This window comes from Malania oleifera, chromosome 13, assembly GCF_029873635.1.
Source record: "Malania oleifera isolate guangnan ecotype guangnan chromosome 13, ASM2987363v1, whole genome shotgun sequence".
NCBI lineage: Eukaryota > Viridiplantae > Streptophyta > Magnoliopsida > Santalales > Ximeniaceae > Malania > Malania oleifera.
The window spans coordinates 7356973-7374271 of record NC_080429.1 but is presented as its reverse complement, the minus strand read 5'-3'; the positions used below and the strand labels follow the sequence as shown (position 1 = coordinate 7374271).

General features: G+C 35.0%; 2 protein-coding genes across 2 annotated transcripts; both read right to left on the bottom strand.

The window, feature by feature from the left end:
- Positions 1–5589: 5589 nt before the first annotated feature.
- LOC131145666 (receptor-like protein EIX1) lies at positions 5590–7869 on the bottom strand. The gene has a single exon (XM_058094866.1). It carries the CDS (start codon positions 7867–7869, stop codon positions 5590–5592), a length of 2280 nt encoding a protein of 759 aa, XP_057950849.1.
- Positions 7870–13807: 5938 nt separating this feature from the next.
- On the bottom strand, positions 13808–16228 carry LOC131145665 (receptor-like protein EIX2). Its single transcript, XM_058094865.1, has one exon. The coding sequence runs from the start codon at positions 16226–16228 to the stop codon at positions 13808–13810; it is 2421 nt and encodes an 806-aa protein (XP_057950848.1).
- Between the last annotated feature and the right edge of the window lie 1071 nt (positions 16229–17299).

Here is a 17299-nt window from a genome sequence, read left to right as displayed (position 1 = left end):
GTCCATGATCGCATAAATTGGCGAAAAATGATTTATATAACCGATCCCACTTAGTGGGACTAAGGCTTGGTTTTGTTGTTTGTTGTTGTTGTAGACAAACTATTATTGTCATTTTCAAATATTTTCATTATTTTTCTCTGAAAAATGAAAATTAATAAATTAATGTTAAATTAAATCCTAAAAATATCTCTATATGCACATGGCACATGGCTGAAGCTTAGTATTATATAAAAGAAGAAAATTAGGTGGTAAATTGATGGTAATGAAAAAATTATTAATGCCCTTATGAGACATTTCAATAGTTCAGTAAAGAATTCTTGACTTTAAATGAGGGGCGAAAAATGGATAGAATGAGAGATGGATTGTCTTTTATCCTGCAGCTTTGGAATTGTAAGACCTTTGATAAAAAATAAAAAAAAATTAATTTATAATTTACAATAGATAAGAAATGATTTTGTCTAGATATTAAAATAAGAATTTTCATTTTTGTTTCATTGTATATTGGAAATAATACGTATTTTTTAATGAGTAATGGACATTTTACTAACTAGACACAACTTGATAATTAAGTTAGTGTTATGATTTTTTTTTTTTTGTCATTTAAAATTGAAAGACCACAAGGCTTATGGTTGCCATAGAAACGAGTAAAGTGGCTGTTTGAATTTGAGATATTAGTGGAATTATGTGTTAGAGTTGTTGAGTATCGGCTATGCATAAATGGAGGATTCTTATAGGGTCAGTTTGGATCAAACTTTTTATGTGGGAAAAAAAAGGAAAGAAAAATAAGGAGAAAACTTATTTTTCCTTATATTTTCTTTCTTTATTAAATACTACTAAAAATGAAAGTTTGTTTTAAATGTCTAAAAAATTTAAAAATAAAATAAAATATTATTGATATGTAAAATTAAATTTTGTTTACAAATTTGGTATATTTTTAAATTTTTTTTTCTCATTTTCCTCGATAACCAAACATGAAAATAAGGATTTCTTTTTATTTATTTATTTTTTTCCTTTTCATAATATTTTATGAGTTTCAAATGGGGCCATTTTGCATCATTCCTTAGTGTTTGTTCACTACCATATTTGAAGATAGTGAAGTATGCATCTTTCTCATTCTAGTTCAATTGTCTTAACCATTAATTCAAATATCATGTTATTGACATATTGCTATAAAAAACTAACATGAAAATAATTGGCAAACTTAAGCATGTATGCATTATAATTTTTCAGATATTAAATTACAACTGATACAATTTAAATGATTTCTATTCAGTAACAACATTAGCTCAATCTACTATTCAAAGAACTCAAACTATAAAAAATATTAACAATTATGTTTAGAGAATAAGAATTTCGACCTTAATTCTTAAATTTTTATGAATTTTTTAAAAATACAATACACAAATATATAAAAAATTAAACAGAAATTTTAAATTCATGCTTACTTTTTTTTTTTTTTGGTAAAAGAGGACGGCAACTCCTAACTTTATTAGAAAACCTTTCACTTATGGTAAAAGAAAACTGTGGTTACAATTTTGAGATTTTGGGACAACAAAAGCAAATTCCAAGACCCTAAAACTAACTTAACCAACATAAACCAAACCAAAAAACCAAACACCAGCAACCAAAAAACTAAGAAACTAAACCACTAAAAGTGTAATAACACAATACATCATGAGCATAAAGAAGGAAAACCCAGCAAGTCCAATTGAATCATTCCCTTAACTTGCCGAGGAAGATTATCTTGACAACTATATGATCGAGAAATACCAAATTCACCTGAAATTCATGCTTACGTAAATATGTATTTAGATTGGTTCTTAGAAGGTTGTTATGTGTAACAAAGAAACTACTTATGTAACGACCCGAATTTAAATTGAAAATTTGAGTAATAAAGAGAGAGGGAAATAGAGACAAAAACAGAAGGAGGCTGAAGCGTTCATTGACAACATTGCATTTGGGGAATAAAATAATTTTTAAGAGATTGCCTGAGTTCGTCGATGAACACAGGGTTTCGTCAACGAAGTCTTTAGGAATTTCGTCGACGAACACAGGGTTTCGTCGACAAGAAAATGCCGAGAGGGGTTCGGAGGCAGCCTGAATTTCGTCGACGAATACATTGTCTCGTCGACGAAATTTATAAAGAACTCGTCGACGAAGATCGGGCTCGTTGATGAATTCCGCTGTCTATATATATGAAAAATCCGATTTTTATTTCATTTGAAGCTTCCTCTCTCTTATTCTCTCTCTCCTCTTCGGCCCTCTCACTCTCTCTCTTCGATTTTGGGTTGGTTTTAAGCCGGATCGAAGATCTGAGGCTTCCACGACACTCATAGCGAAGTTCCCTACAAGTTTGTCGGAGTGGATCGTTGGGAAAACGAAATTGGAAATCATTCCAGAGTTGAGGTAAGACTTTTTAAGCCAAATTAGATTTCATGATAGTTATAGAAATTGAGTATGCATGAAATTACTGATGTTTAATACTGTGAGTTTTGAGTTTCAGAGTGTTGATCAGGAAGTCATGCGGGGGTTAGCCTAGGATATTTTGGGGGCTTTCTCAGTAGTCAGGTAAGGGAATAAACTAAAATAGTAATTTTCCATGCATATTATTATTAATTCTGAGCACATTTATTGTCAGAAAAGCCTATGCTATCTTTGTATATTACATATGAAATGTATGATTGGAAAATATTGCTATTGTGATGAAAATGTATATGTATGTATAAGATGCCAGAAATGATGATTTTAAAATATGAAGTAAGACTTAACAACACATGTTTGGCATGAACATTATTTTTATGTGAAACGAATCATGATATGAATGATTTTACGAGCAAAGCATAGTTATTCAATACCTATTTCATGATAGTTGGAACGAATCATTTGACGCACAAGATGCATGCATAGTACTACTACACTCCTTTAAGATGTTCATAAAATTAATGTGTTTTAATTTTTAATCTTATACTTTAAATTATGATTTCTTATATATTGAGATTTTACAAAGTTTAAAAAATAATCATAAAAAGAGAGTTATAACATTAATTCATTTATGTTTGATACCGCGACACCATCTTTCTTTTGTACCTTTTTACTTGTAAAAAGAAAAGTTAAGAAATAAAAGTAAAAGATAAGAGGTGCCATCATTTACTAAAAATAAATAAATAAAATATTAATTAATTATCCTACCAAATTATTCCTCTCCAATCGCAACATGCCACGAGCATAACTGAAAGGTACAATTTCCTCATTGCATCACCGTCAGGAGTACCAAGTTGACACCATCCAGTTAGCATTTTTATTATTATTATTATTATTATTATTATTATTATTATTATTATTATTATTATTATTTATTTATTTTTTTAAAAAAAGAAGGCGACACCTCCTAAACTCTATTAGAAAACCTCTCACTTATGGCGGAGGAATACCGTGGTTCAAATCTTGAGATTTTGGGACATTAAAAACAAACACCAAGACCCTAAAACAACCTTAACCAACATAATCAAAACCAATAAACCAATGACCAACAACCAATCAAAAACTAAAAAACAAAAAAACTATAAAGTAGAAAATAAACAAAACTCCAAAAGATAAATACAAAACATTACGAGCGCAAAGAAGGAAATCCCATCCGGTCAGCATTGCCTCTATATTCTCCTCACATCATTAGAGCTTTATTAGGAGAGAAGTGGTGCGGATAAGTATTTGACATCTGCAACTAGTTTTTGAGTTTTAGTCATACGAAAAATTTAAGGAGAATAATAAATTTCTCCCAAGAAGTATTAAAAAAATATTATACTCCAAAAAAGTAGGTAACTATATACCCTACATTTAGGAGCATAGACTTTAGACCTCAGATTTATATTTTGTGTGGATTTGCACAAAATTTAGAATAAAATTATACTAAAAGTATTTATAAAATTGACACAAATTCTTACTTCGAAATGCTATCTAGTTTTGCCAATGACTCATTTAAAGTGAAAAGACGTCATTCCTTCTAATTGTCTAAATAATTTGTTAATGTTACATATTTTATAAGATATTAACGACAAAAAATGAATAGTTAGATATAATGGGTTTTGAATTGGAATTTGTATACATTAAGTTCTACTTTTATTTTTATTTTTTAGGTTTATATATGTTGACCACTACCGCTTTTCAATTTAGGTTAAGATATTTGAGAAGGAATTAAACAAACATAATGATCCGTTCATGAATTTATGAAAATTAATTAAAAAGAACAAATGTGAATCACATCTAAAAAGCATATGTGTGCCCACCTAGTCCAGTGTTGCTAAATGGGTTGGTGACACACAATAGTCTTACTAATAGATGTAATAGTCAAACATATAATAAATAAATCTATGATGTCATCTTTCTAATAGTATGTGGAGTTATAATTTATATGATGAGAAATTTTAAAAATTGCAAAAGTAGTGTGTGTATATATATATATATATATATATATATTGTTTTTCTTTTGTTTTTTTGTTTTTTTTTTTAAAAGAAGGGCAGCACCTTCATTTATTTATTAATAAACCCTCACTTTTGGCGAAGGAATACCATGGTTACAAGACAATTATTAACGAAAAATCCAATATTATTGATAGCTCTCACTTATGGCGGAAGAAAACCGTGGTTACAAATATGTCACAAGGGAATTACAAATAATTAACAAACGGGTACCAAAACCAAAACAAGTCTAACAAAACCTGTATCAATAACCAACTAAAACAAGCTAAACATTTACGTACAATAATGAGCTAAACATTTACATACAATTACTTGAAAAATAACACCTAAACAACTTATATTTCAACTCATCCAAAACTTGAAAATAGGTCAATCTCCAAGCCTTGTTCAACATTAAAGGACCCAAAACAGTCCAAAAACCCACAACAAATCAGAACCGCATGCCCAAATAGAACAACCTCATATCAATCCATCCATCTCCTTCATTGTCGCAATTTGGTTTTGAAACTAGAGGCGTTTCATTTTTTTTGCATTCAGCGAGTGGTCGACCGCAGAGGTCGTGGTTGCCAGTGAAACTAAGTGGACTGAAGCTTTGGATCTGGGTGCCCAATGGAATTCTACCTGAGAAGTTGTTGTATGACAAATTTAAATATTCCAAGAATGTTAAATTTGACATACTTTGAGGAATTATGCCTGAAAATTTATTCATTGATAAATCAATAGACTCCAGTGACGCCATGTTGCCGATCATCTCAGGTATTCTTCCTTGAAGTCTGTTCATGGACAAGTTTAGAGATAACAAACGTTTGAGATGGGTTATTTCTATAGGGATCTCTCCGTATAAGTTGTTGCATGAAAGGTCAATGCTTGTTAATTTCTCGAGAGAACTGCTAAATTCATACATAAATTGCTTTAGCACAAGTGTTATCTTCTCCAAGTTTCTGCTTGGAGCATTGTACAAAAATTGATTAAAAAAACGTGGTTTGTTGATCATTGCACTGTAGTTACCAAGGCATTTTGGAATGGTTCCAGAGAGACTATTATTGGCCAGGTCCAAGATTTGAAGAGAATAAAGATGACAAAGTTGGGTGGGAATAGTATCATTCAAATTATTTAAACGAAGAGCAAGGACTCAAGGTTGGAAAGACTTTTTCCCATCCAGAATGGTATTTTTCCAAAAAAATTATTTTCACTAAGATCCAAAACTTGTAAATCATGACAATTTTTCAATGGTGGAGGCAAGTTTTCAGAGAGCTTATTCTTGCGCAAGTGTAGCGACGCGAGCGAAGTTAGAATACCCATGGAACTTGGTATTTTTCCTACCAAATTGTTGCTGTCCAATCGCAACACCCTTAAATTTTTCCAATTCACCCAACAATCAGGAATTTCTCCAGATAAAAAATTTTTTGATAATGCTAAAGATAACAATTTGGATTCCTCATCCCCCATTTGGTTACACAAAGAGGGAGCAAGAGATCCGTTCAAGCGATTATTTGAAAGATCAAAATATTTTACTGTGGCAGGGATGGGAGGTAACGAGCCTTGGATCTGGTTTTGAGATAGATCAACATATAAAAGTCGGGACATATTGGAGAGCCAATTTGTTGGGATTACACCTGATATTGAAGCATTTGATAGGAATAAATATTGCAATTTGTTCTGTGTTTGAAGCCACACAGGAAATAATTGAGGTCCCCCATCACGTGAGCTCATGCATATTTGACGGAGTTGAAATGGAGGAATCCAATTGTGGCTTATTTTCAAGGTCAGCCGGTTTAAACCAGCTGCAAAATACTCTAGTCTTGTCAGATTTGCAAAGTGAACTTTTGAAATGGTGCCTTCAAAGGAATTGTTAGAGAAGTCCACTCTTTCTAATTTGGAGAGACTCCCTAGAGATTCTGGAATACTTCCATTTAAAAGATTGGAAGAAATATCTAACCTCATCAAGGATGATAATTTCCCTATTGACACAGGAATTGGCCCTGAAATGGAGTTGAATGAAATCTTAAGAATGGACAAACTTTTAAATTCTCCCAAATGATTGGGCCATTGGCTCGAATCAGATGAATGATCTCCGAAAAATTCAGAAATATCTCCACTGAGGTTGTTCCTGGACAAATCTAAAACTCTCAAACTGCAGAGGTTTCCCAAGGATGTTGGAATCCCTCCTTCAAAGTCATTGCCAGATAACTGGAGTTCTGTGAGTGATGTAAGGTTGTTAATAGCACCTGAAATTGATCCTTGAAAATTATTGTCTGAAAGATCGAGAATTTGGAGGCTGGTCATGTCATACAACCACTCTGGTATTGCAGAGTTGAATTGGTTCTCAGCGAGATTAAGGAACCGAAGAGTAGTTAGGTTCCGTAGAGGGGCGGGAAGCAAACCAGGAATTTGGTTATTACTCAGATCAAGCGAAACAATAGAAGAGAGACTAGAAAGCCAGTTGGGTGTGGTAGAGTTCAAACGGCAATTAGAAAGGTCTAGGGATTGAAGAGTAGTGGACATGTTCTGAAGATATATTGGAATTGAACCCTTTGTAAAATAGCTGCTGCTCAGATGGAGTAAAGCAAGAGAAGTGAGACTGGAGAGCCATCCTAATGTCGAAGAATTCATGAAATTGTTATCGGAGAGATCAAGAGAGACAAGGGAAGAAAAATTGACATGAGAAAGAGGAAGATGGTCACCGAGGGAACAGTCAGACAAGAGTAGCGTGGACAAGGAAGGGAGCATGTTCATCATCTGAAGCCAAATATTAGATGCCCGGCTAAGATTGACAGAGCTCATGTCAAGGAATTCAATTGAGGAGAGATGAGAAATCCATCTTACATCATCTGTAACGTACAAATAATCATTCCCGCCAATATCAAGATAAAGCAAGCTTGAAAGATTCCCAAGTTGAGGAGGAATGGGGCCGATAAATCCCGCAGAAGACAACTTCAGATAAGCGAGAGTGGTGAGGGAACCAAAGAGCTGTGGAATCTGAAGTCCTCGAAAATAATTGCGACTCAAGTCCAGATGCTCAAGATGTTTCAATTGCAGCAAAGAGCCGCTTATGTTCCCACCCCAACGGGACCTCTTGTACGCAGCAAGATGAGATTCATAATCATAATTGTAGAGATCATAATCATCATCATCATCAATAGGGTATGGCAACGGATTGGAGAGGTTGAGATGGATGACATGACCAGTGGTGTTGTGGCAGTGAACTCCTGTCCACCTACAACAACCATCACCAACCCAGGAAGAGAGGCGGTTGGAAGGATCGGTGAGAAATTGCTTAAACTCCAGAAGGGCTTCTCTCTCCTCTGCCCTACAACGGGTGGCATTTGAATATACTCCATCCCAAGAAATCAATGTCAAAACAATCCCCAAAACTGCAGCTGGGTATCTCATTGAGATATACCAACAAAAATCCGACTTCTGCTATGGAAAGAAGCTGTTTTGTTATTTGAATTTGAAGATGAGGAGTAGTTTGCATTCATATTTATATATATAGGGTGGGGAAGGAATGGAGCCGTCGCTAGGAAATTATTAATTTGAAGTTCTGAGTTGGTGAATAATGTTTATCAATGTCATCCCAACAGCCTTCGCTTGTAACTTCCGCTGCTTGTTGCCCCAGTTAAATTTGTACTTTCAAAATATGGTTTCCAATTTGGACATTTAATTTTTCTTTTCTTTTAAATAATAAAAAATAAAAAGAAGCAACTCATACTTCTATTTGAACACACATGTACATCCACAACTGGATTCCTGTGAAATTTTACTGTCAAATGTTTTTTTTTCATAATGAAGAAAAGAAGTTTTAATTTCAGGTAAATAAATAAATATATAAGTGAACAGGCAATACACTGCACAACTTTAATTTCGCCTGTTTATTGCCCAAAATCAATAACTTCAAAACATTGATTTCCAATTTAAACATCATTTAAATTTGTTTAAAAAAAAAACCTCAGATTTTTTACAACAATGAAATTAGAGAATCAATTCAAAATTGCATAAGGGAAAAAGGAAAAGTTATTTAGTCCAACCCTTCGTGCCATGTGCTGCTGTGTGCACAATCAACTTCCTAGACGTGCAGTTTCAGTTTTTTGTCTTGATTTGTGCTTCAGTTTTTTTTAAAAGGAGAAAGAAGCTTGAAATAAAGAACTAAATGAATAGGTGCTATGGGGAGGAATAGAATAGTTTATTTACAAATAGTAGTCAATTTCCTAAAATTAACAATAGTTTGTATAAATTGAAGAAGATGAGTACGACTTATATGAGGTATGTTTAGCTGATTTCCTTTTGATTTTAGCTTATGTTTTATGTTGTTTATCTTTTGTTTTGTTTTGTTTTGTTTTGTTGGTTGAGGTTGGTTTCGTAGGTCCTGTTTTGTTTGGTCTTATATCCCGATTTTTGGCTGAATGTTGGTATTATTTTTTGGGAGATTTTTAACTTGTTGTCTTTTGTCATCTTCCATTGATTGTCTTATAAATACGGTATTCTTCTGCTAAAAGTGAGGGGTTATCAATAAATAAATGGAGGTGCCGCCCTTAAAAAAAAAATACTAGTCTATAGCTGCTTGATTTAGCAAAGACCTAATCTCACATCGTGTGTAATAAATCATTGTTCTTGTCATGACTTGAGAGGATTTAGGGACAGACTTGTTTGGTCCTGGAGGTTCACTCTTCTGCCCGTCAGAAGGGGCATTGCTTACATTGCAGTCTCCTTTTAGAGACTGCATTTTCCACACGGAGCTGGAGTCTCCATTTGCCCCTTAAGAAGGGGCATGACTTGCATTCGTATGTCTACAATTTTTTTGGCAAATAGTAACATGTCATTGTAAAGGCAAATGGCGGACCCTGCCAATGAATGTATTTGACTTAGCAAACCTCTCTCTCTTTTTTTTTTTTTTGGTTGAGTGCTGCTCTGAAGAGTCAACTGAAAAGTTGTCTGAATCTGATCATTTTTAGTTTATCAGATTTTTTTATATTATATATTGTGAATATTATTGCTTCTTTTCATTTTATGATCGACTATCAGATTTTAAATAAGGTACTCTTAAGCTTGCCCACTAAAGATTATTAGGAAACCTGTTACGTTCCCATGCTAATTTCTCCATTTTCCCTTCCAACATGTTATCATCAAAAGTAATTAGGCTATGATACATCAGCCCCTTGTTGTAGCAAAGTGTCTTGAATGGTAAATAAATGTTTTAGACATATGTTTTGGAACACCAAGCATTTTTTTTTTTTTTTTAAATCAAGTAATACAATTATAGGTTTTTAAAAGTTATATATATATAAAATCAGCTTCAGTTAGTATTCAGGCTTGAAGATGTTTAGTTAATTATATTTGAATGTATATATCTTCAACTAATTACTGCTGCAAAGATGTTTAAAAATATTTGATGTCAATTATGACATTAAAGAAACACTAGAACCAAAGATAATTGAATAGTTATGAACAAAGCAATATAATAAAAATTATGAAATTTTAAGATCCTTGCATTATTTGTGGGATCCCTCATGCTAACAGTCATATAGTTCTATGAATTTTTCTATAAAGTTTGTGACATAGACAAATAAGCCACATTGGAAGATAAATTCCAAATATGAAGCAATTACTAATTCCTGAGTTATGCAATTCTGCACAACATTAAAACCTTCAGTGTTTGATTCCATGAACTAAATTCAGTTCTTTAATGCTGCAAAGATGTCTGTGATATCTGATTCCAGTGGAAGGATTATGATTGGAGCTCAGTCCGGTTTGAATATGCATACACAAAATGGGGGAAAAAGGGATTAAAGATGGAAGCCAGCAACTATTCAGTTCTTCACTGTAGGGCATTTTCTGTTTAAATGGAAAGAGGTCTTCAAAGAACTTAAATGAGTCCAAACCGCTGCATATTCTAATATGTTGAATTGTAAAGTCATTTCTAGCATTCAAAATCCAACATAGGGGCAGTACTATTCATTTGGTGGCTGCACTATTCATATGGTGCGAGATATCTGTGTCTCACCCTATTTGTGAATCGTGGTTATATTTGTATTTTATTTATATCTAAGTTTTATCATTTTAAGCTGTTGCATATTCTAATATGTTGAATTGTAAAATCATTTCTAGCATTCAAAGTCCAACATAGGGGCAGTACTATTCATATGGTAGCAGGTAGCTGTACTATTCAGTTGGTGGCTGCACTATTCATATGGTGCGAGATATCTGTGTCTCACCCTATTTGTGAATCGTGGTTATATTTGTATTTTATTTGTATCTAAGTTTTATCATTTTAAGCTGTTGCATATTCTAAAATGTTGAATTGTAAAGTCATTTCTAGCATTCAAAGTCCAACATAGGGGCAGTACTATTCATATGGTAGCCGTACTACTCATTTGGTGGTTGCACTATTCATTTGGTGGCTGCACTATTCATATGGTGCGAGATATCTGTGTCTCACCCTATTTGTGAATCGTGGTTATATTTGTATCTAAGTTTTATCATTTTATGTTATTAGTTTTTCTAACAGCTATCAATATCCAATGTGTCTAATTTGGAGAGATACCCAAGAGTTTATGGAGTACTACCATTGAAAAGATTTGAAGAAATATCTAACTCCTGTAGTGATGATAATTTTCATAGACACAAGTTTTAGACCAGAAATGGAATTGGAGGAAATATCAAGAACAGACAAACTTATAAAGTCTCCTAAATAAACAGGCAATTGGCCTAATAGGTGAGTCCTACTAAAATATAAAGATTATATTGTTTCCTTGATGCAAAAATCATATGAATAATGTCCAATGATTCATAAATATCCACATTGGGTTGGGTCCTTGAAAAATTTAAAACTCTCAAATTACAGAGGCTTCCCAAGGAGCTTGGAATTCCTCCTTCAATGTCATTGTTAGACAACCAGAGTTCTGTGAGCGACGTAAGACTGCCAATGGTAAAATGGTTGGATGAAAGAAGCGGAGTTTGGAGGCTAGTTATGTCATGCAACCACTCTGGTATTGCAGAGTCGAAATGGTTACCCGCAAGATTAAGGAATTGAAAAGCTAGAGTTTGGAGACTGCCTTTCGCACACACAGATGGAGTCTTTATTTGCTCAATTAGAAGGATTGTATGCGATTGATTTAGCATACCTCCTCCTCCACCTCTCCCCCCCCCCCCCCCACCCCTCTCTACGCCATCTTCCTGCCATTATAAGAAGCTGATAGACAACTGATGAAAGTAACTCAAATAAGATACAAGCCAAAAAAATGTGTAATAAGTTGTGAAAAATCCACACATTATCACATAGCATAAGCTCCCTCCACATATTTTCAGGACAACTAGTGTGGCTTCCATGACCACTTGTCCATTTGCATTGTGCTTGTGGCAGATAGGCATATACACACCGTCCAATCTCTGTCTCCAATCTTTCTCATGATGAAAAAAGCCCCATGTGCATTTCAAGAACCACGACTATGTTGTGCCGAGCACTCCACTTATGTCAAACACCAATACTACAACTAATGCTATTGAATATATAAAAAACTAAAGCAATGCAAAAACTAATAATAAAAGACAGAAATAAAGAACAAGGCAAGAATTTACGAGATTCGGTACAGAATTACCTACGTTCTCGGGCGTGAATGATCAATTCATTACTTTAAGACAAATTACAACTTTGAGGTGTCTTTACAAATGGAGATGAAAGCTCTTTATATAACTTCAATTTCAAGTTCAAAAAACATTTCCCACCAATGTGAGACAAACAATAAACTTCAAAACAACTTTCCCACCAATGTGGGATAAACAAAAACCAACAGACTATAATTAAATCTACTCTCAAGTGGATGCACAAAGAGGCCAGGGGTACAAGAGTTCAAGCTGTTTCTAAGAAGGCTTGCCTTGCCATTATGGTTTACAGCCTTTCGCACACTAGGAACAAGAGGAAGTTTGAGGGAGTTGCAACCCTTCTAGAGACTTTCATCAATTCTGTCCAATTCCACGTTTACAGAATTGTTTATGATAAATTTCCCTATCTGATTGTATGAGTTCTGATGTTTGAGTAGTAATTATTCTAGCCTCGTATGGCTTGCTGATTGTTTTGGGGAAGTGCCCCCCTTTGGTTGACTGAGTTTGTTTGATTATTTTGTCATCCTGGCTTTTGCCCCTGGGGATGCCCGAGTTTTGATGTATTGAGTTGTAGTTATTCTCAGCCTTATAAGGCTTTTTGATTATCTGCTTAACATATCATTATTTGAGAGTTAATTATCCCTTTCCTGGGTATGCCCAGTGATATTGTACAGATCAATTTGGTCTATAATTATAATTTTCAAATAAAAAAATTTAAATTTATAAATTTTATTTTGAACTTGTTAAGGCTTGAATCAAACAAAAACAATATTTAACAAGCAACAGCAAATATAAAGAAAGTTATGAATAGTGTAGACTATTTTGTGCACACTATATACATCCTCACTGTAAACATTATAGGCAAACCATTTTACCTTCAAAAATTACTGTAAAGAGTCTAGAATGGTTCAAATGAATAAGAATCTATCTTTTCAAGTGTACTCTAAAATATTAAAATAATTATAAACGCTTTAATTAACAAATCCCAATTTATGTAACTATTTACAAATAATGTCAAGATACACATAATGATATACATACATATATATATATATATATCATTAACTTGCAATCATGTGGTTCATATTTTTACTAGTATCGTGAAAAAATCTTGTGTGCACTATTGACAAATTTTTCATAGGAACAGATTCAACGTTTTTATTTAGAATGGAAAAAAAAAAAAAAAAAACACATGCAAGGCATTTCAGCAAATGCACTGTTTAATATATAATCAAATTACCCAGAACGAGGGCTACGCCAAACTAACTGATCTTTTAACAGAAATGAGAAAGGTCCATATCACTAGGAGCGGGTTTCTGCTGCCAGATTTTATATTGAATCGTGGGAATGCAAGCTGGGCTGCTCATTTTTATGTTGATTGATACATGCAATAAACATGCATCACTTGAAGCCAAAAGATTTGGGAGGCTTTATATTTAGCACTAAGTCCAGCAGGCACGAAACGTAAAGCAAAAAAGAAGTAAAATTCACAAAAACTGATTGAGCTAAAATTACTACAAAGCTCTATACTCCAGAGAGGAAAATTGTTCTGTTATTCGCAGAATCTGATTGAGCTGCTATGAGTTTAGAGAGCCCATGATGGTAGTTAAGCTAGCGATGACAATCACACCAAACATGTTGTACATCACACGCACGCACGCAGACACATATTTTCCTTTTTAGATAATACACGGTATAGCTAAGTAAAACACGGCCCAACAATTGACTGCACTCACAAACAATACAGAAACAATTTATACATCAAATCATGCAAGAACTGAAAATAAGCGTATCTCCATGCCCTCTTGAACGCTAGAAGACCCCAAACAGCCCAAAAGCCTACGACAAATCCAAATGGTACGCCCATATAAAACCACATCATATCCATCCATCCATCATCCTCTTTGTTTTCATCACTGTCATCTGGCACTGGAATTGGAGGTGCATCAACTTTACTACAAATGTTCATAAGAGGAGAACCACAAAGCTCACAGTTGCCGATGAAACTGAGTGAAGTAAAGCTTTGCATTTGGGTGCCCTGTGGAATTCTGCCCGAGAAGTTGTTGTATGACAAATTTAAATAACTCAAAAATGTCAGCTCTGTCATGCTTTGAGGTATTTCACCTGAGAGCCGGTTCATTGACAGGTCGAGGGACTCCAATGATCTCATGATGCCGATCTCCTTCGGGATCATTCCTTGGATTTGGTTATCAGATAAGTTCAAGGATATCAAACCATGGAGACTGATTAGTTCCTTGGGAATCTCTCCGGACAAACTATTGCACGAAAGGTCAATCGTCGTCAGCTGCGGGAGAATACTGCTATATTCATACTGTATGTCTTTCATCACCAACAGTGTGTTGTCTGTGAAATACCTTCCTTTATAGAAAAAGTACGGAAATGAGTTTGGTCGTTTGAGCATGGCACTGAAGTTACTCAAGCATCGTGGAATGGTTCCTGAGAGATTATTATGTGCAAGGTCTAAGGTCTGAAGAGAATTGAGGTGACAAAGTTGCGAAGGAACTATGCCACTCCATTTGTTTGAACGAAGGATAAGAACCACAAGACTTGGAAAACTGTTTCCTAACCATGGTGGTATACTCCCTGAGAGTTCATTCTCACCAATGTCCATAAATTTTAGATTCCTACAATTTTGCAATGAAGATGGTAAGTTTCCAGAGAGCTTATTCTTGCGCAAGTTCAGTGACCAGAGCTGGACTAGAGAACCTATAGAGCTTGGTATTTTTCCTGTCAGATTATTGCTCTCCAATCTTATCACGGCAGTATGCTTTCCAAAAGAATGAATTGGGATAGTGCCATGAATTTGGTTGTTAGAGAGATCCAGATATGATATTTGGGATAAGCTCGAGAACCAAGATGGGATGACGTCTGAGATTCCAGCATTTGTTAAATATAGACCTACCAAGCTCGTTTGTGATTGAAGCCATGCAGGAAATTGAGGTCCTAGCTGCCAACATCCCATCAGCAAAAAATTTAGTTGAAAGGGAGGAATCCAACTATGGTTCACTTGAAGAGTCAGTTTGTTTGAGTCAGCATCAAATTCCCTCAATGATGTCAGATTTGAGAAGTGCGATTCAGAAATGATGCCCTCTAAAAAATTGTTCCAGATGACTAATACCTCTATCTTTGAAAGCTTACAAATAGCACTCGAAATTGTGCCACGGAATTTGTTGTAAGAAATGTCCAGGGTTTCAAGGCTGGTGACATCATACAACCACTCAGGTATTGTAGAGTTGATGGCATTGGCAGCAAGGTCGAGGTTTCTAAGAGTAGTTAAATTCACAAGACCAAGGGGAATGCCACTAAGAAGGTTGTGGCGCAAATTAAGTGAACAAAGAGATGGGAGACTCGGAAACTGGGTGAGTGTTGAAGAAGTAAAATTGTTAAGTGAGAGATCAAGATAGATAAGAGATGAAAAGTTGACATAAGGAAGAGGTTCAATGCTATCAAGTCTACAAGCAGATAAGATCAAATATGACAGGAAAGGGAGCTTGTTCATCACCTGCAGCCAATTAAAACTCTTACTGAGATCAACTCTGATCAGGCGAAGAAATTGAAGGGTGAAGGAAGGATGAAAAATCCATTCAAGATCGTTTACTTTAAGTTCATAATCGTAGCCTCCAATGTCAAGATACTGCAGCCTTGAAAGATTTGCCAGTAAAGGAGTAATGGCACCAGCAAATCCTGCACTACACAGGCCAAGGTATCTTAAATGTTTGAGGGAACCAAAGAACTCTGGAATTCGCATTCCTCCAAAATCATTCCCATATAGGCTCAAAATAGAAAGGTGCTTCAACTCCAAAAGAGAAGCACTTATGTTGCCACCCAACCGTGACATCTCGTATGCTCCATAATCAGCGTAAGGATTGTGTGGATTGCTGAGGTTAAGCATGAAAACATGCCCGTTCATGCTGTCACACCCAACTCCTTCCCAGAAGCAACAATTTTCCCCCGTCCAAGACTGAAGCCGATTTGAAGGATCCACAAGACCTTGTTTAAAGGTAAGAAGGGCTCTTCTTTCTCTTCCTCTGCATGTTCCGTTCGGGCTTGCAATACAGAAATTGAAGTTGGTGGGTGCCAAGGACACCAACAAAATCAAGAGAGTCACTACAAGTGTAGGGTATCTATCCATGACAATTGAAGGAAAGTTGTGTTTGTGAAGATGAGTTTTCTGCAAGTTGAGTTTGTATGTCGTATGGGGTAAGTGAATATTTATATATACAGAGAGAAGGAGTGCGAGGGAAGCTTTAATTATATGATTGCATGCGCATACTCATTGTTGCAGTGAGGTTTTGACATATTTGGGATGGTGGTCGTTGAAAGACAATGAAGTGGGAGCCCAAAGTCATCTGATGTGAGAGTCATGCACTAGATGACACTACTACATATGGCTAGGCCTAGTGTAAGTACAGAGAAAGAGGAAAAGTTGATGCAGAAAAGGTCTGAAAATATATTAACTTTCTGTGTGTATGAACTGTACACATCTTGTTTATTTATAGAGGGAAAAGTAAAAACAGATTGTAACAACTAAAAAATATTCTAACAACTAGTTAAAACTAATTGTGCAATTACATAATAGTACAAAGACACCTCACTTGTGGATGGGGCTATTTTGTAAATTACTAATGCAGGATGGGGCTCAAATCACCCCCGCGCGCGCGCGCGCAAGTCAGCTACTCCCAACTTGGATAGATGTAAGTAGAGTAAATGAAATGGTTAGGACTTGGTAAACATATCTGCAACTTGCAACTGAGTAGAAACGTGAGCAATCCGGAGAGTGCCAATGTAGTGACATAAAGAATAATGGTATTTAAATAATTAAGAGGGATATAAATGGAAAAAGAAATAAAAGGAGATTGTAAGAACCCGAACCGTGATATATGGATTTAATGTGTAAAAAAGGGGTAAAAATGGAATTGTACAGACTTTGTCGACGAGGCCATAATTTGTCGACGAAGGTTTAAGGCTTCTCGTTGACGAAATTCAGAAGCTCGTCAACGAGAGAATGTCGAGGGGTTTAGGAAAAATTTGAAATATCTGGCTTGTCGACGAGGTTGTCGATTTGTTGACGAGGCTAGTGAAGAATTTGTCGACGAGAACACAATTCGTCGACGAATCCACTCGGGTTAAAGGTGCTATAAAGGTATTTTTGGGTTGCTTTGGGGCTAAGTTTTCCCCAAACTTTTTCTCTCTCTCTAGAACT